This window comes from Phocoena phocoena, chromosome 20 (genome assembly GCF_963924675.1).
Source record: "Phocoena phocoena chromosome 20, mPhoPho1.1, whole genome shotgun sequence".
Classification (NCBI taxonomy): Eukaryota; Metazoa; Chordata; class Mammalia; order Artiodactyla; family Phocoenidae; genus Phocoena; species Phocoena phocoena.
The window spans coordinates 44,775,781-44,802,447 of NC_089238.1; the positions used below are offsets into that span (position 1 = coordinate 44,775,781).

Below are 26,667 nucleotides of genomic sequence, written 5' to 3' on the forward strand. Positions count from 1 at the left end.
TCCATGCTTCCACTGTAGGGGGCATGGGTTCAATCCCTGGTCAGGGAATTAAAATCCCGCAAGATACTCAGCATGGCCAAAAAAAAAAAAATTTTCACCTTCAAGAAACTTCTCAGCCTTTTTGCCTCTGTGTCCTGCATAGAAACCTTTTAGTGGATGTCTAAATATAGATGCATATTTATTTGATCCAACATTAACTGCAAAATGTAAGTTTTCCAGCAACACAAAAGAGAACAGGGGTGAAATAAATACCCCTCAAAGCAGCATTTCCCAAGTGATATTCTGTAAGATAACAACCAACATTCTTAAAATGTTGCCAGAAGGAAGGAAAACAAAGATTTTTTTTTGTTTTTTTTTTACGGTATGGGGGCCTCTCACTGTTGTGGTCTCTCCCGTTGCGGAGCACAGGCTCCGGACGCGCAGGCTCAGCGGCCATGGCTCACAGGCCTAGCCACTCCGCGGCAGGTGGGATCTTCCCGGACCGGGGCAGGAACCTGTGTCCCCTGCATCGGCAGGCAGACTCTCAACCACTGTGCCGCCAGGGAAGCCCAACAAAGGTTTTTGACCTTAGGACTTCTCAGAGCCTTTCAAGTGCCGAAGCCTAACCACTGCGCACCGTCTCCGAGCAACCGATCTAAACTGTGCATGTGCCTCCTGATCGCCCTGCTTCCGGGCCTGGCCCCTTGCTGTCCCCTCTCAACCCAGCAGTCCGAGGGCGTCCAGCACAATCAGAACATCCTGCTCCTCAGAGCCCCCGAGTACCTTCCCATCTCGTGCCGAGTGAAATCGTGCTCTTCTTGATTGCCTGACGTGACATGCTCTCTCCACCCCCGTCCTTCCTTCCACCCCACCCCAGGATCTTCCTGGCCTCCCCCAATTCCCCCTTTTTCTCATCTACCCTTCTTGTTCCTCAAAGCCAGCAGGCTGTGGCCTCAGGGCCTTTTCACCCCTCAAATGTCCATCTCCAATGTATTGGCAGAGCTCTTTCTCTCCCTATATCCAACTGTCAGCAAAAATGCCCTCTCCTGATAGCTGAGCACCCTTTCTCTTTATCTGCTTACCTTTGTTTTTTTAATGTTTTTTACTTTACTTTATTCAGTACATGATACAATTTGTGTATCTGTCCCCATCACAAAAATGGAGGCTCCACGAGGGCAAGAGCTTGGCTTGTTTTGTTCATCGCTGTATCCTCAGTTCCCCGGAACATTGCTTCACATGGTAGATGTTTAATTATAATTTAGTGAATGGTTGACAGTGAGCCCAATAATATAAATTGTGAATTTTACAGAGGGTACTATGGTATTCCACTTTCTCAGAACTGTTAGTGCACAGGATCTTTTTGAGAGAAAGGCCTATTACTACCTCACAGGGCACAGGGGTTCTAGAACACTTTTAGAAATACTGCCTTAATTATTCATCATTTGATATAATCATATTCAGCCTTTTCCTTTGCATATTTTAATCTTTTAGTCCAAGACCCCGCGCCATTCCATCAGCCCATTTCCTTCAATATCACCTGGAGTCACACTGCAGGGAGTATCAGTCATGCCTGTACCTACCAGCCAGCCTCTCCCTGTGCCACCAGAGCTCACCAGGCCTGCATCTGTAACACATGCTGGAAAAGCTCCAGTAGAAATAACTTCAAGCCCCAAAGAGGACTCACATTCCAGGTGTCTTCACCACTCATCCACAAGCATCATTTCAGAACACATCTGATCAGGTAAATATGGAAAATTGAAGTCACAACTTGGGTACCCTTGTGACCCTGAAAACAACACTTTTACTCTTTCCTTCTAATATGGTGATGTTTCAAGACAATGATGCTGGAAAGGAGCCGGGTTCACCCTTTACCTCTGAGCGGAACCTAAGAGTGCCTGACAGATGATGGGGTTCAGGGCAGGCTGCTCCAGAATGTGCCACTGTGGCATGAGGATTATTTCAAGCCGAAGATGGTGAAGGCCCAACGAACTCAAGAAGAGCTTTTTTTTTTTTTTGTGGTACGCAGGCCTCTCACCGTTGTGGCCTCTCCTGTTGCAGAGCACAGGCTCCAGACGTGCAGGCTCAGCGGCCATGGCTCACGGGCCTAGCCGCTCTGTGGCATGTGGGATCTTCCCGGACCAGGGCACAAACCCATGTCCCCTACATCGGCAGGCGGACTCTCAACAACGGCACCACCAGGGAAGCCAAGAAGAGCTTTTTACCTCCCTCTTAATTGCCAAAAAGAAATTAGATAGGGAGCCTGTACCAGGAAGAGAGCTATTACCAAAGATAACTTTTCTTGCATTAGAAACACATCTCCGCATGGTGTGGCAAACTATTTGTTTACCAGACCTTTCCTCTTCTCATCTTCTGTGAAATGTTTTCCTCCCCTTTGATGTCCCAGACCCCTACCCACTTCTCCTTAGCTCAGGATGGCAGCTAAACCTCAATAGCCTGTCCTTGAGTCTCCCATCTTTGGGACTCCCATACATACGTAATTAAATTTCCTTTTCTCTTGTTAATCGGTCTTATGTCAACTTAAAAATTATTAGACCAGCCAAAGGACCTGGAAGGGACGAAGGGAAAAGTGTTCCTCCCCTAACAAACAAGCCTATATCCCAATTAAAAGCAAAAACTAAACAAGTCCATGAAAATATTCCACAAGGGGTTTTATACCCATTTCAGGATTTAATGTCTTCTTTATTAAATTTATTTTTTTATACAGCAGGTCCTTATTAGTCATCGATTTTATACACATCAGTGTATACATGTCAATCCCAATTGCCCACTTCATCACACCACCACCACCACCACCACCCCGTGGCTTTCCCCACTTGGTGTCCATACGTTTGTTCTCTACATCTGTGTCTCAGTTTCTGCCCTGCAAATCGGTTCATCTGTACCATTTTTCTAGGTTCCACATATATGCATTAATATATGGTGTTTGTTTTTCTCTTTCTGACTTAGTTCACTCTGCAGTACGTGGGCCTCTCACTGTTGTGGCCTCTCCTGTTGTGGAGCACAGGCTCCGGACGCGCAGGCCCAGCAGCCATGGCTCACCGGCCCAGCCACTCCGCGGCATGTGGGATCTTCCTGAACCGGGGCACGAACCCGTGTCTCCTGCATCAGCAGGTGGACTCTCAACCACTGCGCCACCAGGGAAGCCCAGTTCACTCTGTATGACAGTCTCTGGATCCATCCACATCTCTACAAATGACCCAATTTTGTTCCTTTTTATGGCTGAGTATGAGTAATATTCCATTGTATATATGTACCACATCTTCTTTATCCGTTTGTCTGTCGATGGGCATTTAGGTTGCTTCCATGACTTGGCTATTGTAAATAGTGCTGCAGTGAACACTAGGGTGCATGTGTCTTTTTGAATTATGGGTTTGTCTGGGTATACGCCCAGTAGTAGGATTGCTGGGTCATATGGTACTTCTATTTTTAGTTTTTTAAGGAACCTCCATACTGTTCTCCACAGTGGCTGTATCAATTGACATTCCCACAAACAGTGCAAGACGGTTCCCTTTTCTCCACACCCTCTCCAGCATTTGTTGTTTGTAGACTTTCTGATGATGCCCATTCTAACTGGTGTGAGGTGATACCTCATTGTAGTTTTGATTTGCATTTCTCTAATAATTAGTGATGTCGAACAGCTTTTCATGTGCTTCTTGGCCATCTGTCTGTCTTCTTTGGAGAAATGTCTATTTAGGTCTTCTGCCCATTTTTGGATTGGGTAGTTTGTTTTTTAAATATTGAGCTGCATGAGCTGTTTAGATATTTTGGAGATTAATCCTTTGTCCGTTGAGTCATTTGCAAATATTTTCCCCTGTTCTGAGGGTTGTCTTTTCATCTTGTTTATGGTTTCCTTTGCTGTGCAAAAGCTTTGAAGTTTCTTTAGGTCCCATTTGTTTATTTTTGTTTTTATTTCCATTACTCTAGGAGGTGGATCAAAAAAGATCTTGCTGTGATTTATGTCAAAGAGTGTTCTTCCTGTTTTCCTCTAAGAGTTTTATAGTGTCCGATCTTACATTTAGGTCTCGAATCCATTTTGAGTTTATTTTTGTGTATGGTGTTAGGGAGGGTTCTAATTTCATTCTTTTACATGTAGCTGTCCAGTTTTCCCAGCACCACTTATTGAAGACACTGTCTTTTCTCCATTGTATATCCTTGCCTCCTTTGTCATAGATTAGTTTACCATAGGTGCGTGGGTTTATCTCTGGTTCCATTGATTTGTTTCTCTTTTTGTGCCAGTACCATATTGTCTTGATTACTGTACCTTTGTAGTATAGTCTGAAGTCAGGGAGTCTGATTCCTCCAGCTCCGTTTTTTTCCCTCAAGACTGCTTTGACTATGCGGGGTCTTTTGTGTCTCGATACAAATTTTAAGATTTTTTGTTCTAGTTCCGTAAAAAATGCCATTGGTAATTTGATAGGGATAGCATTGAACCTGTAGATTGCTTTGGGTAGTATAGTCATTTTCACAATATTCTTCCAATCCAAGAACATGGTATATCTCTCCATCTGTTGGTATCATCTTTAATTTCTTTCATCAGTGTCTTATCGTTTTCTGCATACAGGTCTTCTGTCTCCCTAGGAAGGTTTATTCCTAGGTATTTGATTCTTTTTGTTGCAGTGGTAAATGGGAGTGTTTCCTTAATTTCTCTTTCAGATATTTCACCATTAGTGTATAGGAATGCAAGAGATTTCTGTGCATTAATTTTGCATCCTCCAACTTTACCAAATTCATTGATTAGCTCTAGTAGTTTTCTGGTAGCATCTTTAGGATTCTCTATGTATACTATTATGTCATCTGCAAATAGTGAGTTTTACTTCTTCTTTTCCAATTTGTATTCCTTTTATTTCTTTTTCTGATTGCCATGGCTAGGACTTCCAAAACTACGTTGAATAACAGTGGTGAGAGTGGACACCCTTGTCTTGTTTCTGATCGTAGAGGAAATGCTTTCACTTTTTCACCATTGAGAGTGATGTTTGCTGTGGGTTTCTTGTATATGGCCTTTATTATGTTGTGGTAGCTTCCCTCTATGCCCACTTTCTGGAGAGTTTTTATCATAAATGGGTGTTGAATTTTGTCAAAAGCTTTTTCTGCCTCTATTGAGATGATATGGTTTTTATTCTTCAGTTGGTTAATATGGTGTATCACACTGATTGATTTGCGTATATTGAAGAATCCTTGCATCCCTGGGATAAATCCCACTTGATCATGGTGTATGATCCTTTTAATGTGTTGTTGGATTCTGTCTGCTAGTATTTTGTTGAGGATTTATGCATGTATGTTCATCAGTGATATTGGTCTGTAATTTTCTTTTTTTGTAGTGTCTTTGTCTGGTTTTGGTATCAGGGTGATGGTGGCATCATAGAATGAGTTTGAGAGTGTTTCTTCCTCCGCAATTTTTTGGAAGAGTTTGAGAAGGATGGGTGTTAGCTCTTCTCTAAATATTTGATAGAATTCACCTGTGAAGCCATCTGGTCCTAGACTTTTGTTTGTTGGAAAATTTTGTTTTTTTCTTTTGCGGTACGCGGGCCTCTTGTTGTGGCCTCTCCCGTTGCGGAGCACAGGCTCCAGACGCGCAGGCTCAGCGGCCATGGCTCATGGGCCCAGCCGCTCCACGGCATGTGGGATCTTCCCGGACCGGGGCACGAACCCGCATCTCCTGCATCGGCAGGCAGACTCTCAACCACTGCGCCACTAGGGAAGCCCCTTTGTTCCTGATCTTAGAAGAAATGGATTCAGTCTTTCACCATTGAGAATGATGTTGGCTGTGGGTTTGTCATATGTGACCTTTATTATGTTGAGGTAGGGTCCCTCTGTGCCTACTTTCTGGAGAGTTTTTATCATAAATGGGTGTTGAATTTTGTTAAAAGCTTTTTCTGCATCTATTGACATCATCATACGGTTTTTATCCTTCAATTTGTTAATATGGTGTAGTACATTGATTGATTTGCATATGTTGAAGAATTCTTGCATTCCTGGGATAAATCCCACTTGATCATGGTGTATGATCCTTTTAATGTGCTGTTGGATTCTGTTTGCTCGTATTTTGTTGAGGATTTTTGCATCTATGTTTATCAGGGATATCGGCCTGTAGTTTTCTTTTTTTTTAAACATCTTTATTGGGGTACAATTGCTTTACAATGGTGTGTTAGTTTCTGCTTTATAACAAAGTGAATCAGCTATACATATACATATGTTCCCATATGTCTTCCCTCTTGCGTCTCCCTCCCTCCCACTCTCCCAATCCCACCCCTCCAGGCTATCACAAAGCACCGAGCTAATATCCCTGTGCCTTACGGCTGCTTCCCCCTAGCTATCTACCTTACTACGTTTGTTAGTGTGTATATGTCCATGACTCTCTCGCCCTGTCAAAACTCGCCCTTCCCCCTCCCCATATCCTCAAGTCCGTTCTCTAGTAGGTCTGTGTCTTTATTCCTGTCTTACCCTAGGTTCTTCATGACATTTTTTCTTAAATTCCATATATACATGTTAGCATACGGTATTTGTCTTTCTCTTTCTGACTTACTTCACTCTGTATGACAGACTCTAGGTCTATCCACCTCATTACAAATAGCTCAATTTCGTTTCTTTTTCTGGCTGAGTAATATTCCATTGTATATATGTGCCACATCTTCTTTATCCATTCATCCGATGATGGGCGCTTAGGTTGTTTCCATCTCCGGGCTATTGTAAATAGAGCTGCAATGAACATTTTGGTACATGACTCTTTTTGAATTATGGTTTTCTCAGGGTATATGCCCAGTAGTGGGATTGCTGGGTCATATGGTAATTCTATTTGTAGTTTTTTAAGGAACCTCCATACTGTTCTCCATAGTGGCTGAACCAATTCACATTCCCACCAGCAGTGCAAGAGTGTCCCCTTTTCTCCACACCCTCTCCAGCATTTATTGTTTCTAGATTTTTTGATGATGGCCATTCTGACCAGTGTGAGATGATATCTCATTGTAGTTTTGATTTGCGTTTCTCTAATGATTAATGATGTTGAGCATTCTTTCATGTGTTTGTTGGCAGTCTGTATATCTTCTTTGGAGAAATGTCTATTTAGGTCTTCTGCCCATTTTTGGATGGGGTTTTTTGTTTTTTTGTTATTGAGCTGCATGAGCTGCTTGTAAATTTTGGAGATTAAAGTTTTCTTTTTTTGTGACATCTTCATCTGGTTTTGGTATCAGGGTGATGGTGGCCTCGTAGAATGGGTTTGGGAGTGTTCCTCCCTTTGCTATATTTTGGAAGAGTTTGAGAAGGATAGGTGTTAGCGCTTCTCTGAATGTTTGATAGAATTCACCTGTGAAGCCATCTGGTCCTGGGCTTTTGTTTGTTGGAAGATTTTTTAATCACAGTTTCAATTTCAGTGCTTGTGATTGGTCTGTTTATATCTTCTATTTCTTCCTGGTTCAGTCTCGGAAGTCTGTATTTCTAAGAATTTGTCCATTTTTTCCAGGTTGTCCATTTTATTGACATATAGTTGCTTGTAGTAATCTCATGATCTTTTGAATTTCTGCAGTGTTGTTACTTCTCCGTTTTCATTTCTAATTCTGTTGGTTTGAGTCTTCTCCCTTTCTTTCTTGATGAGTTTGTCTAATGGTTTATCAATTTTGTCTTCTCAAAGAACAAGCTTTTAGTTTTATTGATCTTTGCTATTGTTTCCTTCATTTCTTTTTCATTTATTTCTGATCTTTTTTGTTTTTTTTTTTGCAGTTGTGGCCTCTCCTGTTGTGGAGCGCAGGCTGCGGACGCGCAGGCTCAGTGGCCGTGGCTCACAGTCCCAGCCGCTCCGTGGCATGTGGGATCTTCCCAGACCGGGACAAGAACCCATGTCCCCTGCATCGGCAGGCAGACTCTCAACCACTGCACCACCAGGGAAGCTCTAGCTACTCATTTTGATGTGTGATTATTTCGTTTTTCTAAAACTCATAATACATTCTAATTCATTAGCTCTAAGTCTTAATTTATCAAAAGCATATGATTTTTTTTATTGGAACAGGAGTCATCCAAAGTCCCAGACTATATCACCGGTCATTTTCTTTAAAACCATTTGTGATTCTAGGCTTATCATTTCCCCATTTGTAAAATAAAATAATGATAATAATAGACCCTTCTGAAGAAAGGTTCTAATGGTATTTTTACGCCCTTTGAAAGGCAGCTAAGTACTCTTGTTTGTTCTCAGATGAGCAGTATACATGGGTGCTGACTCCAGAGAGCCTGCAGTATGGGGTTGGCACCTACTACATAACAGCCCTGTTGAATAGAAGAAGCAAGGAGGGTGCCCAGCAGATGCCCGCCCTGTTTCTGGTGGTCCCTGTCGTCACCCAGTGTTATTTCTGGGACAGCAGCAACCACGTGGAGGAGCAGCGGATGCCAGGTCAGAAGCTGCCCACTTGTGCCGCTCTCCCACCTCGGCTGGCAGTAAACTCAGTGCTCTGTCATCTCATTTGGGGCGGCCCAGAAAGCAAAAGCATTGGAAGGGAAATAAATCAGCCTGGTTAAAAGGAGGAGGCGTGTGTGTGGTGTGCTGAGAGAACGTGTCTCTTTGGAGCAGCCTTCTGCTTTAGATTTGTCATTTTTCCCCAAACATTAGTCTGGGGTGAATCTGACAATCTACATAAAGTAAGACAAGTGGTATATGGAAGCTGATCAATTCTACAAGTACTAAATATGCGGAGGGTAAAATGAGGCTGACTTTCTGCTACATAAAAGAGAACTTTTATTGCTTCTTGGCCTTTTGGCTAAGATCAAGTGTAGTATCTATTTATATCAATTTAATATCTGATACAGCCTCTATTCAAGGACAATATAGCAACTGGATTTTTGGAGCAGGGAGTTGGAATAGGAGCTTGGTCCATCCACTCCAAAAAAAAGAACTTTTGTACTTAAAAATAAGCTAACAGATTCGTGTACATTCTAAGCCAGGTGGGGACAGACTGTCACTTCTGCAATTACTGCCTCGTTCCAGGTGTCTGACCGCTTTAAAAGGGTGCTGTACATTTTCACACTAGTGGTCCTGTGAGATCCTGTCTGGTTTCATGTGCACAAAGAATGGGCCGTAAATGTCTGGAAATCCTGAGGCAGCTCCTCCTGAAAGATCTGATAGGGCTTCCCTGGTGGCGCAGTGGTTAAGCATCCACCTCCCAATGCCGGGGACACGGGTTTGATCCCTGGCCGTGGAAGATCCCACATGCCACACAGCAGCTAAGCCTGTGCTCCACAACTACTGAGCCTGCGCTCTAGAGCCCACGAGCCACAACTACTGAAGCCCACGAGCCACAACTACTGAGCCCGCGTGCCTAGAGCCCATGCTCCGCAACAAGAGAAGCCACCGCAATGAGAAGCCCGCGCACCACAACAAAGTAGCCCCGGCTCGCCACAACTAGAGAAAGCCCGCGTGCAGCAATGAAGACCAAAGACAGCCAAAAATAAAAACAAATACATTTTTTCTTTTAATGTGAGAGAGTGTTATCCAGATCGAGAATACAAGGAAAGAGGATTCCTTGGAAGGCTTCCGCACCATTCTTGCAACCCCTCAGACTGGGAGCTTGTTAAAATGCAGAGTCTGTCGCAGTAAGTTGGGGCGGCCGGAGAATCTGCCTTCTGACAAGTGTCCAGTGCTGCTCGGCAGGGAAACCCCACGGAGTAGCAAGTTGGGGGAGATTTTCTTTTCTCCCAGCAGTGGCCACCCACTGCAAAAGGCATCAGGACATTTCCTGCCTCCTTGAAGCCTTTGTTATTTGGACTCCATGAAAGTATCAGAACTCAGAGTGCACGATGAGAATTCCTCCAACGGCCAGAAGTGGACTGGGAACGTAACCTTGTTCTGTGGAAGGAAATCAGTCATCCTGACAGCATTTTAGGCTTTTCATCTACAAAATCAGGTGTGGAATTGGTACCTTCCATTCATTTGCTTAGTGACATTTTAAAAGATATCTTTTATAAAGAAATGTTACAATATATGAAAAGTTATAGGGAGTAATATGATTAAAAAATTAAAGACACCACTCAGCTTTATCGCAAAGTTTGTATTTTGCTGTATTTAGTTCAAGTATTTTAAAATTTTAAAAAACACTGGGATAATGGAAGATCTGGATCTATCCCTCTCCAACCTCATTTCCTCATTCTTACCAAAGGGTCACCCCTGACTGGAATTTGGTATATGTGTTCATTCCTTTTCTTTTAAAGGATCAAACTTTTCTTTTTTAATGTATTTATTTGGCTCCATTGGGTCTTCATTGCTGCACGCGGGCTTTCTCTGGTTGCGCCAAGCGGGGGCTCTTCATCGCGGTGCACAGGCCTCTCATTGCGGTAGGTTCTCTTGTTGCGGAGCATGGACACTAGGCGCCTGGGCTTCAGTAGTTGTGGCATACAGGTGCAGTAGTTGTGGCTTGCGGGCTCTAGAGCACAAGCTCAGTAGTTGTGGCGCATGGGCTTAGTTGCTCCGTGGCATGTGGGATCTTCCCTGACCAGGGATCTAACCCGTGTCCCCTGCATTGGCAAGCGGATTCTTAACCACTGCGCCACCAGAGAAGTCCAGCAGCCCAGTAGTTTGCCTCTACTTACTTACTTATTTGTTTGTTTGTATGTTCTGCTGTTACTGGACACACAGGTTGTTCTGATATCTCCTAGTTGTAAACAGTGTTGACAGGGACATCCTTTTTCACGTTTCCTTGTGCATATGTGCAAAATTCCCCCAGGATATACATTCAGAGCTGGAATCACAGGATTCAAGGAGTTTTGCTTCTTCGATTTTACTAGATGTTGCCAAGCTGCTGTGCCCATCAGTTGTCCCACTTTACACCAGCAGAGAATAAGCGATCAGCCCTTGTTTCCCAAATCTAAATGCCTATGTTTGTTTTACATGCGTCCTTTTTTTAGCGCGCCAGTTAGAATCAACGTCTTGACTGCTAGTCCACGCTGGGCCACAGAGCCCACTTTGGAGGACACAGTGTCTGTGTAACCACCTGACCTACTTGGGCGGCGATTTCTTCATTGTGCCTCGGGCAGTGAAAGTGGAAGACACAGTTGAGCTGTTCCTTCGTGTGACCAGCAACACCATCGGGGTGTCCCTGCTGGCCAGCCTTATTGGAGTCTATATGCTCATTTTTGTGTGGGCTTGGAGAAAGGACCAAGCAGATATGCAGAAGGTGATGAGACTTTGATTCCAAAAACTTTGCCACAATGTCTTAAATATGTGGAACAAGATGAAAAAAAAACAAAAACCCTTCATCAAAAGAGGCAGGTAGGGGGCTTCCCTGGTGGCGCAGTGGTTGAGAGTCCGTCTGCCGATGCAGGGGACACAGGTTCGTGCCCCGGTCCGGGAAGATCCCACATGCCCGCGGAGCGGCTGGGCCCATGAGCCATGGCCGCTGAGCCTGCGCGTTCGGAGCCTGTGCTCCGCAACGGGAGGGGCCACAACAGTGAGAGGCCTGCGTACTGCAAAAAAAAAAAAAAAAAGAGGAGACAGGTAGGGACTTCTCTGGTGGCGCAGTGGTTAAGAACCCGCCTGCCAATGCAGCAGACACGGGTTAGATCCCTGGTCCAGGAAGATCACCACATGCCACAAAGCAACTAAGCCCCTGAGCCACAACTACCGAAGCCCACGTGCCTAGAGCCTGTGCTCCGCAACAAGAGAAGCCACCGCAATGAGAAGCCCACACACCACAACGAAGAGTAGCCCCCGCTCACCGCAACTAGAAAAAAGCCCACGTGCAGCAACGAAGACCCAATGCAGCGAAAAATAAATAAATTAAATTAATTTTAAAAAAAGAGGTAGGTAGCATGGTAGTCGGTAGTGTAAGAATTCAAGTGGGGCTTCTCTTAAATTTCTCGTCATATCTTCTGGCTCAAGGCCCAGGGACTTAACTCTTTATCTCCATTTCTTTTCTTTTAGCCAAGGTTGAACCCTCATATGATTCATTTAGGTTGGGAATAAGCCAAAAGAAAACACCCAGAGAACTTAACTGTAATCAAATGCAAGTTTATCTCACTTAATACATTGGATATGAAAATTATGTGTAAGTCAAGTTATAATTTAATGTAACGGCAATATATAGGAAACCTGTAAGTGATCTTTATTTATTTTTGGCTGCTTTGGGTCCTCGTTGCTGCGCGCAGGCTTCCTCTAGTTGCGGCGAGCGGGGGCTACTCTTCATGGTGGTGTGAGGGTTTCTCATTGTGGTGGCTTCTCTCGTGGCGCAGCACGGGCTCTAGGCACGTGGGCTTCAGTAGTCGTGGCACGCAGGCTCAGTAGTTTCTCCCGCGGGCTCAATAGTTGTGGCCCGCGGGCTCTAGAGTGCAGGCTCTGTAGTTGTGGCGAACGGGCTTAGTTGCTCCGCAGCATGTGGGATCTTCCGGGATCACGGCTCGAATCTATGTCCCCTGCATTGGCAGGCAGATTCTTAACCACTGTACCACCAGGGAAGCCCAGAATCTTTATTTTGAAACAAAAAAAATTCCTTTGATGACAGCTTCTTTCTAACTTCTGTTCTATATCTTATTCTTAAATTTTCCTACATGTGGAAATTCTAGAATACACAAAATATCTGTTTCTTTATGGCTGTTGGTCTAGAATTACCATTTTTAGTAAATAAAAATACAAGACTGTTAAATTTGAATTTCAAATAGTGAATGCATTTTTAGTATAAGTATGATCCCAAATTATTCATCATTTGTCTGAAATTCACAGTTAACTGTGTGCCCTGTATGTTATCTGATAACCCTTTCTGGGTGGGTGGGAGGTGGAGATATTTAGAGGTCCAAGACCCGATCAGTTGATTCCATGAATATTTCATTTTAGAGACATAAACTCTGGACTGTCAGCCCTTATTCCCCCCTTTTGTCACTTAACTTAGGTCTACTTATCTGTACATCTTCTCCCCACACCTCACCCTTTCTTGCCACAGAGCTGCCGCAGTGCATCCTCCTGTTTCTAGCTGGAGAAGGCAGGGGTCTATGCTAAGTGAAGATCGGCTAGTTTTCTTGGTTCTGTTTTTTCCTACAGGTGAGGGTCACTGTCCTGGCTGATAATGACCCCAGCTCCCAATTCCACTACCTTATTGAGGTCCATGGGCTATCGAAGAAGGGCTGCTACAACAGCTAACGTTAGTGAAATAAATGTTCCTCATTTGTTACTTGGTGTCTTCTGCCATGTGAGGTACAGTCTGACTTGGTAATATCCCTGTGTCCACTTGTCCTTTACAAGGATCCCAGACAGTGATCTTTCCTGGTTCTAAACTGTACACCTGAAGAGCTCTTTCTGCTTGTCTCAGACCCCAAGACTTCATTTAATTGCAGTTTTCTCTGTCCTCATCTTTCTCCTTAGAGATAAACCAAAAGAATCACGTTATAACTTCCTATACCGTATCTTTCATTGTCACGTTTTAGGTGGTTATCACCCTTTATGGATCAGAGGGGCAGAGCGAACCCCCATCATCTTTGTGATTCCCAGAAAGCAGTCTTTGAACGAGGGGGACTGGATGTCTTCCTCCTGGGCACTCCGTCTTCTCTGTGGGAATTACACAGCCTGCAGCTCTGGCATGACAGTTCTGACGTCAGCCCTTCTTGGTAAGTACCCGTATCAGGCTGGCATGTTGCTTCTTCTCTGTGGATCTTTAGCATTCTGGGGAAAGACCTGCGTGGCTTTATGATAAATAACTATAATGCTTTGGGTCAAATAGTAACAAATGACTGTTAGATTTTAGTTTCAGAGCTGTCTACACAGAAGAAACCCTGGAAGGACATATGGAAAATTAACAACACGATTTTTTACGAGTGGTAGAATGATAGATTTTTTTTTCCATTAAATGCTGTCATGATGGTGAACAGCAAATAATAACAATGAAATAGTGCCCGAAAGTACCGTAAATCGAAAGTATCTCTAAATATGAAAACTATCTTCAAAGAGTAAATTTAGTAAATGACTATATACTGAATATACTTTGGGTTAAAATGAAGAGCTTAAGGAGAGGGGAAGGAACGGAATTACAGTGTGGGATGTGCCTAGAGAGTTAGAGAGACAAGCGGTCAGTGATGAGTGTGTGTGCCCTGTGCTAGATCCAGATGATTCTGCATCCTCCTTCGGCAACACTCTAAGAATTAGGAGAGGAGGGTGGAGAAATTATTGAATAGATGATGAAAATTAAGGTTGAGGATTATTGGCTTGTTGGGATTAGGAAAAAAGAAGGGAATGAAGTCAAAGGTCTCAGGCCGGTATTCAAACAAGTCAGTTGCTGAATACTGGCCCCCTGAAAACAGTATGCTGCTTGCCTAAAATTGATAGCAAAAGAAGTCCTTCCCTGCTAGGCTAGATGCACCAGCCACTAGGCCAGGATAGCCTGATAAGCTGCTTGCTGCTTGCATTCTGTTCAGGTATCTACAAAGCGGTTTGTTGCACTATTATTCCACTTTCATTTATAAATAATGTATAATAAGCACTTGAAAGATACTCAGCATCATCAGTCATCAGGAAATGCAAATTCAAACCACAATGATAGCACTAAACGCCCACCAGAATGACTGAAATTAAAAAGTCTAACAAAACCGGGATTTGGTGGGGGGGGGCAGTTAGGGCTCTCACACACCGCTGGTGGCGTGTAAAATGGCACAGCTGTGGTGCAGGACAGTCTGGCGGTTTCTTGTAAGGTTAAACGTACCTTGACCATATGACCCAGAAATTCCACTCCTAGTTATTTACCCAAGGTCAATGAAAACATATGTCCATTCTGACACATGTGCATAGCAGCTTTATGAATAATGGCCCCAAGCTGGAAACAACACAAACGTCCATCAGGTGAATGAATAAACAGATGTTGGTATGTTCATTCGATGGAATCTTACGACAAAAAAGAGCCATCTGCTGAGACACACAGCAGTGTGGATGGATCTCAGAAAACATGACGCTGAGCGAAAGAAGCCAGACGCAGAAGGAGACATGCTGTACGACTCCACATAGATGAAATTCTAAAAACAAACTGCTCTATAGAGACAGAAAGCAGATCAGTGCTCACCTGAAGCCAAGGGTGAGCTTGAGGGGGGCTGACTGGGAAAGGCACAAGGGAACTTTTCAGGGGGATGACGGTGGTGCTTAGTACCCAAGTGTATACATTTGTCAAAATGCATTGAATTTTGTACGTTTTCAATGGGTGCCCTTTATCACATGTAAATTATACCACAGCAAATTTGTTTTTTTAAAGTATGTGTATAGGAAAACGTCTAGCGCTATATACACTAAATTGTTACCAATAGTTATTGCCGGGTAGTAGGATTATGAATTTTTAAGTTTTTCTTCAGGGTACTTGTAGGTATTTCCAAAATTTTTTAACAATAAATTTGTATTTTATAATTATTGGAAGTACATTTTTTAATTTAAGGAGCTATTGTTCGTGGGTGGTGCCATAGAATTCTGTCAAGAGAGTTGTAAACAGGTGCCACATGGTTGCTTTGTCGTTCTGAGTCCCTAAGTAACTGCAATGGGCAGAACCATCGAGAACCCCTCCCACCACCAATTAACCCATGATATGCATGTAACATGAAGAAGAAATAAACCTTTGGGTTTTTTTTTAAAAACTATTTCTCTTAGAGGAAACACTTAAAGGAATTCACACCTATATAATATTTTCCACTTTTCTTACTCTTATCACTGGTTTATATCAATTCTAATTTTATATGTGGTCTTTAATTATAATATTTTTAAACTCATAATGACTTTATGCTCCTCAGGGATAGAGATGCTGTCTTATTCATATTTGTATTCTCAAAAGCTCATACAGGGGCTTCCCTGGTGGCGCAGCGGTTGAGAGTCCGCCTGCCAACACAGGGAACACGGGTTCGTGCCCCGGTCCGGGAAGATCCCACATGCCGAGGAGCGGCTGGGCCCGTGAGCCATGGCCGCTGGGCCTGCGCGTCCGGAGCCTGTGCTCTGCAACGGGAGAGGCCACAACAGTGAGAGGCCCGCGTACCGCAAAAAAAAAAAAAAAAAAAGCTCATACAGTGCCAAAAGTATAGTAGGACTCAATAAATATTTGTTACAATTGGTAATTACAGTCAATATTGTAACAATAAATATTTGTTACAATTAAATTCTCAGAGTTACCTGTTCACCTCTAGAGCTTCGTATCTGCTTGTTATTAAGGCTCTTTTGAAGACTTTCTTTAGTCAACATTTGCTTTTCTTTCTTTAATTGCAAAAGTAATAGCTGTTTGAATGCAAAAAACTTGGAAAACACAGAAAAGCAAAAGAACTACCCACCCCCAATAAAAAACAGACGGCCAGCATTTTTTCTTAGGAAATGATAATGCTTTCTATATCTTTCTACTGGTCATACTGAATGCATTAACTAGATTTTTTCTAACACACATTAGAGTCTCTGTTTCTCTTCTGTATGAAAGAATAAGAGAATAAAAGCACAAAAAAACCCATGACTAGTTTCTCACCAATCAGAAAATGAGTATTTTCTCCTTTTTTATACTTTGCTCTTAAATGAAAGCTTTAACAGTAGCTAAATTTGTTTTTTTTGTTCCACAGGCTGCAGGATTGTAGTTCTTGCTTCTGCTGTCTGCTCTCTGGTGGATGAGGCTATCTAAGAGGCTTGTGCAAGTTTCCTGGTGGGAGGGACTGGTGGTGGGTAGAGCTGGCTGTTGCTCAGGTGGGCAGAGCTCAGTAAAACTTTATCCACTTGTCTGCTGATGGGTGGCGCTGGGCTCCCTCCCTGTTGGTTGTTTGGCCTGAGGCGACCCAACCCTGGAGCCTACCCGGGCTCTTTGGTGGGGCTAATGGCAGACTCTGGGAGGGCTCACGCCAAGGAGTACTTCCCAGGACTTCTGCTGCCAGTGTCCTTGTCCTCATGGTGAGCCACAGCCACCCCCTGACTCTGCAGGAGACCCTCCAACAGCAGCAGGTAGGTGTGGTTCAGTCTCCTATAGAGTCACCACTCCTTCCCCTGGGTCCCAGTGCGCACACTACTTTGTGTGTGCCCCCCAAGAGTGGAGTCTCTGTTTCCCCCAGTCCTGTCAAAGTCCTGCAATCAAATCCCACTAGCCTTCAAAGTCTGGTTCTCTAGGAATTCCTCCTCCCGTTGCCGGACCCCCAGGTTAGGAAGCCTGACGTGAGGCTCAGAACCTTCACTCCAGTGGGTGGAGTTCTGTGGTCTGAGTGTTCTCCAGTCTGTGAGTCGCCCACCCAGCAGTTATGGGACTTGATTTTATTGTGATAGCGCCCCTCCTACCGTCTCACTGTGGCTTCTCCTTTGTCTTTGGATGTGGGTATCTTTTTTGGTGAGTTCCAGCGTCTTCCTGTCGGTGATTGTTCAGCAGTTAGTTGTGATTCCTCCCAAGAGGGAGTGAGCGCACATCCTCCGACTCCGCCATCTAGCAGTAGCTAAGTTTAAATCAAATGCAGCTTAGTCACCTGTGATTTTATAAACTGCCTCAGTAAGAGAGTCCCAGAAATATTTTAGCTTTAAAGCAATCTGTACTCCTAGCACAGAAAATAATTTCCAACTAAAATTAAGCAAGACTTTTGACCAGAGAGATTTGAATGGTTTCACAGAGACGCTTGGGGAAGTAGCATCCTTCCAGTAAAGGAGGAGATTAGCTGACTAGGTACAGATGAAGTCAAACAGGCTGAACGACTAGGGGTCCCCGAGGACAAGTTCGTTGACGATTGAAATTAGGGGAGAAGGTAGACACATGGTAAAACACTGTGGTTGGAAAGAGGATGCAACTTCAGGGCCTGTGGCTCTGAAGCCAAGACGAAGCCACAGACCCAAATAGGACAAGTCATTAATATAGACATTAAAGACCACTCCCCACCTCACCCCCCAAAGACACCCCCTCAGACCCTGGTAATTAAAGATAGAGGCAGATAGGATGCTTACAGAGGTGGCAGGGCACCGTCACATGTGGCACAAGAAAACTTATAGAATACAAACACACACTGAACTATTCCTAGGTTATGGAAGTCTGCATTCTGGTGTTTGGTACATGAACACCCTTAGAGGCTGGGAAGGAAAAAACGGGATCAGCTCTGGTTTCTTTAATTCTTGCCTAATGATGAAACAGAATCCATTTACTTGGATACTCACTGTCAGTGAAAAATTACTTCTTTTTTAAATTCATTTTTATTGCAGTATAATTGACATACAACTTTATATTAGTTTCAGATCTACAACATAATAATTCGAGGTTTGTATATATTGTGAAATCACCACCACCGTAAGTCTAGTTAACAACTGTCACCATACGTAGTTAACAGAATTTTGTTTTTCTTGTGCTGAAAGCTCTTAAGATCTACTCTTGTAGCAATTTTCAAATATGCAACACAGTATTATTAACTATAGTCACCATGCTGTACATTACATCCCCATGACTTGATAATTTTATAACTGGAAGTTTGTACCTTTTGACTCCCTTCCCCTGGTTCACCCAGCCCTCCACACCCCACCTCTGGCAACCACTAATCTGTTCTCTGTATCTATGAGCTCCGTTCTGGTTTTGTTTTTTTTTTCTTTAAACCTATGTGATGAACTCTGGTTTTGACTCCCTTCCCCTGGTTCACCCAGCCCTCCACACCCCACCTCTGGCAACCACTAATCTGTTCTCTGTATCTATGAGCTCCGTTCTGGTTTTGTTTTTTTTTTTCTTTAAACCTATGTGATGAACTCTGGTGTGTTGTTTATTTATTTATTTTTGGCTGCACTGGTTCTTAGTTGCAGTATGCAGACTTCTTAGTTGCAGCACATGGGATCTAGTTCCCCGACCAAGGATTGAACCTGGGCCCCCTGCGTCTTACCCACTGGACCACCGGGGATATCCCTGGTTTTGGTTTTTCGTTTGTGTTTTGCTTTGTTTTTACATTCTACATCTAAGTGAGATCATACAGTATTTGTCTTTCTCTATCTGACTTATTTCACTTAGCATAATGCCCTCTATTCACGTTGTCACAAATGGCGAAATGTCATTCTTTTTTATGGCTGAATGATATTCTGTTTGTACACATACCACATTTTCTTTATCCATTCAGCCATCAGTGGACATTTAGGTTGTTTCCCTAAGGTTACTTGTTATTACAGCAACTGGTTCATGCCCACCTCCCTAACATAACTGTCATCTTTATTTTACTGTAGGTATGTAAATTGTCACTGACATGGCAGGTAAAAGGAAATGGCATTTCCTGTGCAATTGTTGGCTGGCCGTGGAGCTTGGAGACTGTGAGCGTGACTGGATCTTCATACCGGTCTCAAAGAAGGAGCTCTTTTCCTTTAGGTACTCTTGAGAAATTATGGTGCGCTACATGTCTCTGAGGCTCTGTTCACTTTCTTCACTCCTTTTTCTTTCTGTTCCTCAGACAAGACAATTTCAATTATCTGTCTTCAAGTCTGCTGATTCTTTCTCCTGCCTGCTCACATCTGCTGCTGAGCCTCTAGTGAACTTTTCATTTCACTTATTGTATTTTTCAGCTGCAGTCTTTTTATTTTTCCAGCTGCAGACTTTCTATTTGGTTCTTTTTAAAAATAATTTCTGTATCTTCATTGATAACTCTCTGTTTAGCAAGACAGCATTCTCATTTACTTCGCTTTAGTTCTGTGATATGGTTTCCTTTATAGTTCTTTGAAGATATTTAAAATAGCTGATTTGAAATCTTTAGTAAACTGAGTGTCTTGGCTTCCTCAACAATAATCTATTGACTTGGGCTTCCCTGGTGGCGCAGTGGTTGAGAGTCCGCCTGCCGACGCAGGGGACGCGGGTTCGTGCCCCGGTCCGGGAGGATCCCACATGCCGCGGAGTGGCTGGGCCCGTGAGCCACGGCCGCTGAGCCAGCGCGACCGGAACCTGTGCTCCGCAACGGGAGAGGCCATAACAGTGAGAGGCCCGCGTACTGCAAAAAAAAAAAAAAAAAAAAAATCTATTGACTTGTGTGTGGGGGGTGATGTGAGAGAGAGAGAGATACTTTCTTGTTTCTTTTCATGTCTTGTGATTTTCTGTTGAAAACTGGACATTTTAAATAATAGAATGTGGCAACTCTGAAGATCAGATTTCCTTCCTCTCCCCCAGTATTTGTTGTTCTTAGTGTTTGTTGTTGTCTAGTGTCTGTTTCTAACTAATTCTGTAACGTCTGTATTCTTTGTCATGTGTGAAAATTGAAGTTTCTGCTCAGTTAGCTTAGTGGTCAGCTAATAACTAGACAGAGACTTCTTCAAATGCCTGAACCAGTAAGTCTCCCAGTCTTTGCTGAGGGGTTTTGCATGCATGTTGTGCTATGCCTTTAGCACTCAGCAAGGCAACTGACAGCTCTGCCTCAGCCTTCACTTCCTGCTTGCTGAGAGCTTCAGGGTCATCCAGGGATGAAAGCGTAGGGCCTTCTCAGGTATTTTTTTTTTTTTTTTTTTTTTTTTTTTTTTTTTGGCGGTATGCGGGCCTCTCACTGTTATGGCCTCTCCCGTTGCGGAGCGCAGGCTACGGACGCGCAGGCTCAGCGGCCATGGCTCACGGGCCCAGCAGCTCCGCGGCATGTGGGATCTTCCCGGACCGGGGCACGAACCCGTGTCTCCTGCATCGGCAGGCGGACTCTCAACCACTACGCCCCCAGGGAAGCCCCTTCTCAGGTATTTCCCCAGCATGCATACAGCCCTGGGCATGCATGTGGCCTTCTAGATTCCCAGGACTGTGTCAGAGCTTTTCAAAACTCCTGTGGACTTCTCATTTTCCAGCTTTTCCATTTAAGCTTTTTGGTTAGCCTGTCGTTTGCCTACCATATCAGGCAGCTGTGAAGGTAAACAGTCGCCTCTGAATATTTTTGACAGTGCCCTCAGGGAAAAAGCCTTTTTCACTGGATGAGCCTCCAGTCACATCATATAAGGACAGCCTTGCAAGTTGAGTTTTCCAAGGAACTATCAGACAAATCAAACAATGACAGTTCTCTGGGGAAAGGAAGCTTTTAAGGAGCTCCAACCCCATTCTCCTCCCTCTAGTGACTGCCAGGCTGCTGGTTTTCACTGTGATCAAAGGCTGTTGGTTTTAAGGTTACCGTGGAGCTAGAGAAAGGGAGCTGGGAAAATAGGGCAATTTAAAATGCCACAAAATTCACTGTTCTTACTAATATTCAGCCATTTTTCTTGAGTAAACACTCCCAGGTTAATACAAACCTTTGGTTATTTACCTGAGTTCTGAAAATTTTGATTCTGGCTTTTTTGTTTGTTTGTTTGCGGTACCCAGGCCTCTCACTGTTGGGGCCTCTCCCGTTGCAGAGCACAGCCTCCAGACGTGCAGGCTCAGCGGCCATGGCTCACGGGCCCAGCTGCTCCGCGGCATGTGGGATCTTCCCGGAACCGGGCACAAACCCGCGTCCCCTGCGTCGGCAGGCGGACTCTCAACCACTGCGCCACCAGGGAAGCCCTGATTCTGGCTTTTTAAGAGAAGTTTTATCATTGCTTTTATGGAGGAATTTTCAGAGGTCTTTACTCCACCGTTTCCACTGACCCAAATGGATTTAGGCAATTTACTACTTATAGCAGTAGTAGCAACCAGAGCAATATTTTATGTCAGTTCCCAGATTCGACAGGGTGATGTAACGAGAGCCAGGTGTTACCTGCACATGCAGTGCAGGTGCATCACAAAAGAGGAACCTCAAGGTTAGGAGACTCTGATCTGATCTACCAGCTGCCAGAAAACCTGCCTGTCCTTCCCTGTAGAATGAGACATTATCTTCATTAGCCTGGAATGTAGGGGAATCTCTCAAGGGGTGAGAAGAGGGCATTTCTATCTTTATTACCCTAGAATGTCTCTGGGGAGTAGGATGTCTCTATCTTTACAATCTGGAAATGCAAATAAGTTGGCTCCAAAGAGAGCTCCTGACTGTCTGTTTTCAGGGCTGTCTGCTTATACAAAGATACTGGAAAAGACAGTCCAGGAGCAAAGTTTTTATTAATGCCTAAATGGGAAGCATTCGTGGAGAATTGCCTTCCAACACTGCCTATGTTATGTCAGTCTAGCTGTTATTCTTATAAAGTATGTTGTCTTTTCTCTGTTTAACATTTTCTCTTTATCCCTGATGTTCCAAATTTTACCATAATTCTTTTCACTGTAGATTCACTGTTTATACTGTATAGTACTCAGAATGTACTTAAAATTTTTTTTGTTGTGGTAAAATACACGTAACATAAAATGTAGTTGTTGATATACAGAATCATGTCTTAAATTCGCAGAAATTCTCAGATGTCACTTCTGAAAATATTGCTCCTCTGACATTGCTTTACTCTATGCTGGAGCCTCTCAAACTATCCTCCACGTTTTTAAGCCGCTCTTGCGTGCATGTCTTTTTTGTCTCTCTGTGATGTGTTCTGGGTGAATTCTTTCATACTACCTTTCGGTTCACTAATTTTCTCTTTAACCAGGTCCCTTTCTCCTAATATTTTTGTTTTGAGGACCATATTTTTCAGTTTCAAGAGTTCTAACTTATTCCTGTTTTTCATAATTTTTCATTATTTTAAAGTGAACATTATTCCTTGTATCTTTGAGCAACCTGAAATACTTAAAGTCTTTTTCAGACTGTCCCATGAAATTAATTTCTTCTGGACTGAATTACTGATTGTGTTGGCTGCCTTTCTTAGCATTAGATTTCTTCATGTGTTTAGGAATTTGGGGTTGTAGCTTGGTTTCATTTTTAAATCTCAACCTCTCTCTCTGTTTTTCTCCACACATCCCTGACTAGTACTTTTTTGATGTTTTCATCCAACCCTTCACATCACTAATCTAGAACTAGGTCTTATTATATTATACCATTTTGGAGCTCCTATTCCTCCGTAAAATTAAAGAAACCAGATCTGTTGCACGTCCTGTCATGAGCCAGTGCATCTCTTGGCTCAATTCCTGGTCCTGGGGCTGTCCACTCTCACCCACCTCCCTACTTATAAATGTGTAGCCCTGTGGCAGTTGTTTGTTCTGCAGAATTCTTCCATGAGCTCAAGCCTCAACCCTGGCTTCAGGCAGTGAAGTTGGCTTTGCTCTCCCTTTCCCCACTCCATGAATCACTTTCAGTTCCAGTTACTCTGTGGGAATCCAACTTTGACCTGCGCATGCCTTCTTCCAGACCTGGAGCACAGGATCCTGTGGCTTCTTCCCCACCTACCATCTTGTTTCTCATTCCAGTCCTCTTTCTCAGAGACTTTTATTTTGTTTTTAAGCCCAGGCAATGTTTCGGGTTCTTTCTTTTTATATCATATTTATAGTTCCTTTTGGAGTAGAGAAGGGGCTCCAAGTATGGATTTACCAAACTGTCTTGAGTGGAAGCTTAATGCAAACTTTCTAAGAGTAAAAGATTTATCGAAGCTCTGATAAAGCGAAAACAAGTTTTGGTTTTAAAATCTCATGCAATAAAATTACCCTTCAAAAACCTTTTACCCCAAAATAACAAAAAAAATCGTATCATCAAGTCGTCTGAAAGCTTCTTCACGGAGGTGCTGAACAGTGGCCGAGTTGTTGCTGTACAGCTTGCTGCCAGGCAAACCACGTTCTAGACTAGGGCACTTTCAGAATGAAATGTCCTGCCTTTCCTGTTCTAATTTATCTTGTTAGACACCTGTTCTCCTCCATGATTGTAGAAAATCTCACCCAGGATTGTCTGTGGCTCTCGGTCACAACTTGACATCCCTGGACCCAGTTTACAAGAGTCCAGCGGCTCACCTGCTGCATGACCCTCCTTCTCTGCAACACGGTCACCTATGTCACGTTCTAGAAGATGAACGGCACCACCACCAAGAGACATGAGCACGCTGTGGGTGAGCCCGGATGTGTGCTGTTTGTGGCACGTCATCCTTTGATTACTCCACTCTCCTTCCTTCCAAAGTTAGAAACAGAATATGTGCCTTCATTTTCCCTCTGCTGCCCTCACATTAGAAAACTCATTTAATTCTGCTCTTAAAGGAGAATAATCATTTATTCTAACATTACACATTTTCCCACAGATCTCTTTTATTAACACATGATCAGGGTCTTTACTGCCACGATAACTTGTTATCCTTAGGTAATCATAGTTAAATTGCTAAATAAATACTTAAACCTGGGAGAGGATTGCCTTGGAGGTGATTTTAATTGTTGAGGATGAGGGTTGTACGTCCTGCTTTTCTTTCAGTGGGCCCATTTGCTGTGACCTGGTCTGAACTGCTCATCAGCATCCAAACTGCTGTCATCCTTTTCCCCGTCAGTCTTGGGATTGGACGGCTTTTCCCGTTGATTCAACCACAGGAACCTCTACCTCTCTTTCCTCCCATCCAGGCCTCCTGCCTCTCAGATGTTTCTTTTGAGCCTCTGTCTCTCTCACAGAGATAGTTGAGGTAAGCTTGGTATCAAATTTTACAGGTAAATGTCATGCTCCCTCCCCCATGTAGTGGAAAAGGTCAGTAGAAAGGATCTCCTGCAAGGCTCCTGAGGTCCTGTTAAACTTAATAGTTTTTCTCTAATTCCTGTCCCCCGGGTCATCACTGTGCCTCTGGTTTTTTCCTCTTCATTATGGAGTGATGTGAGCACTGATGTGAGTGCAGGATGTCCTACTCTGGAGGTGTTTTAGTTTTCTATGTTTGATCAAACGGTCTCTTCTTCTTTCATCCTAGATTCTCTCATAAAACTAGTTCTGAAGCTACTGTGAGGTGACTTCTTTCTGAAAAAGGAGAGAAAGTGAAAAACTGAGGTTCTTTACACTAAGCATATGCCCCTCCAAGGAGAGATACAGCCTTCCTACCATCTGTAATTGCTACCGGTCCTGGGTTTAATGTAAAACTAACTTTTCTCATCTTGGTTCTACTTTCAGGAATTAAAGGAAACTGGGATTCCTGCTCAGAAGAAATACGTACCTACTCTGAGTGTGAACAGTCTTCATGGAGTTCTTTCTTACATTAACCAGCTGGTGAAGCTTTTATCCAGCCTCATCTGTTCTTACTTAGAGGGTCAAGGCCGTCACCAGCGGGCAGGACCCTACTGGGCAAATGGTAAAGTTCAGTAAGTTTCCATATCTAATCTTTTATCTGCCTCCCACTCTCTTACTTTCGTATTCATTCTTACCTCTCAGCATAACCAACAGGCATAGTACGACCTTCTGCTTGTTTTAATTTTCTTAAACTTCTAGTATGGAGCTGATAGCTTAGATCCCTCTGATGGCTTCTTAGACAATATATCTGCTCTTACAAAGTAAAGGATTAAGGAAAACCCACAAAAAATGTCCTCTGTCTCAGACCCCCATATTTCATCTACTTTGTCGGGGGCTATTGAAACTTGTCCTTCTTTTTCTTCTATGGAATGATGAGATTATACGATTTATGGATTCATGAATATACTTTGGGCCTTCTGAGCACTTAGAGTTTACATGTACTGCAGTTCTGATGAAAAAGTGCAATTAACTTGACAAGTTTTTCGATTCTGTATCAAAGTATAGAATTTTACAAGTGGCTGTGAATTCACCAGCGTGCTCAGAGAAGACAATAATTCTGCAGGTGTTGGGTCCAGTCTCCAGTGACTGGGAAAATTTAACCTCATCATCAGTTAATGAGTTGCTAATTTCTACCAGGAATTACTATTTATTGAAATCTTCCACTTGGACAAGTGTCAACCTGGAATGTACTTTCAGTGGTTCCTGAAAACCACCATCAATTCCACAGTTACCTGCTCAGAGTTCTGCGGAGGCTTCAGTCTCACTTAGGCACTCACTTAGGGTCCCGCCCAGGCCCATCAGCCTTGTGACTTCCTAGATGCAGTCAGCCAACTGCAAGAACTCCAGGAACTGCTGGAAATGCGTATACTTCCCACAGAGCAAGGGCCATCCAGGTAATGCATAGCACCAGGCTTTCTTTATCACCTGTAATCTTCCTAAACCTGTCTCTCAGCTGTTGGCTATGAGATTATTCCTTCAACTTCTGTCCCTAAGGGACGCAGCCAGAGCCCAGACGGGAAGCAGCCCATCTCTAATGGCCGGCTCAGATGGTTGACTTACTTCTGCTGGCTCCTTCTGGTGTCACTAGCCTGGCCTCAGCCTTTTTTGCAGCACTTTATAGCCTGGAACTGAACAAAGACCAAGCCACCAGCTGGGTTATTTCGATATTATCATTGCTTCAGAACATCCTCATCACCAGTAAAGGTACGTGAGAAACAGTGACACCGGCATGGGAGGAAACATTGTAGTTGCAGGAAGCTTGGGAAACCGAGGTCTGTGGGTGTCAATCCAGGGTGTCTAATGATTCTTACAACTTGACAAAAACAAAGAAATTAGCAGAGTAAAATTTGTTAGGGGTGTGTGTGCAGTAGTCACAGAAAAAACTAAGTAGAACTGATGGACTAGTAGAAGTTTAGCAAAAAAGGATTGATTGGGAAGTTAAGAGGGACAAGTAAAAAACTAAACTACCTTAAAAAAAAAAAAAAACAGAAAACTTACCTTTTAAAAATCTTCCCTTTCCTGGGCTTCCCTGGTGGCACAGTGGTTAAGAATCCGCCTGCCAATGCAGGGGACACGAGTTTGAGCCCTGGTCCGGGAAGATCCTACATGTCGCGGAGCAACTAAGCTCTCATGCCACAACTACTGAGCCTGAACTCTAGGGCCAACAAGCCACAACTACTGAGCCCGCGTCCTAGAGCCCGAGCTCTGCAACAAGAGAAGCCACTGCAATGAGAAGACCGCACACCG

General features: G+C 43.6%; 1 protein-coding gene and 1 pseudogene across 1 annotated transcript in view; both read left to right on the forward strand.

The window, feature by feature from the left end:
• The window catches only part of PKD1L3 (polycystin 1 like 3, transient receptor potential channel interacting), a 55,251-nt gene that overhangs the window by 7,567 nt on the left and 21,017 nt on the right, over positions 1-26,667 (forward strand). The window contains 20 exon segments of the mRNA XM_065898393.1: positions 1,523-1,665; positions 1,667-1,720; positions 8,155-8,351; positions 8,353-8,384; positions 10,915-11,150; positions 13,007-13,071; positions 13,073-13,106; positions 13,390-13,428; positions 13,430-13,572; positions 19,122-19,265; positions 23,574-23,776; positions 24,130-24,325; positions 24,673-24,684; positions 24,814-24,849; positions 24,851-24,884; positions 24,886-24,982; positions 25,618-25,697; positions 25,699-25,847; positions 25,923-25,993; positions 25,996-26,124. Of these exon segments, the coding sequence (XP_065754465.1) occupies positions 1,523-1,665; positions 1,667-1,720; positions 8,155-8,351; positions 8,353-8,384; positions 10,915-11,150; positions 13,007-13,071; positions 13,073-13,106; positions 13,390-13,428; positions 13,430-13,572; positions 19,122-19,265; positions 23,574-23,776; positions 24,130-24,325; positions 24,673-24,684; positions 24,814-24,849; positions 24,851-24,884; positions 24,886-24,982; positions 25,618-25,697; positions 25,699-25,847; positions 25,923-25,993; positions 25,996-26,124 (2,094 nt within the window).
• LOC136141620 (U2 spliceosomal RNA) lies at positions 8,722-8,890 on the forward strand (annotated as a pseudogene).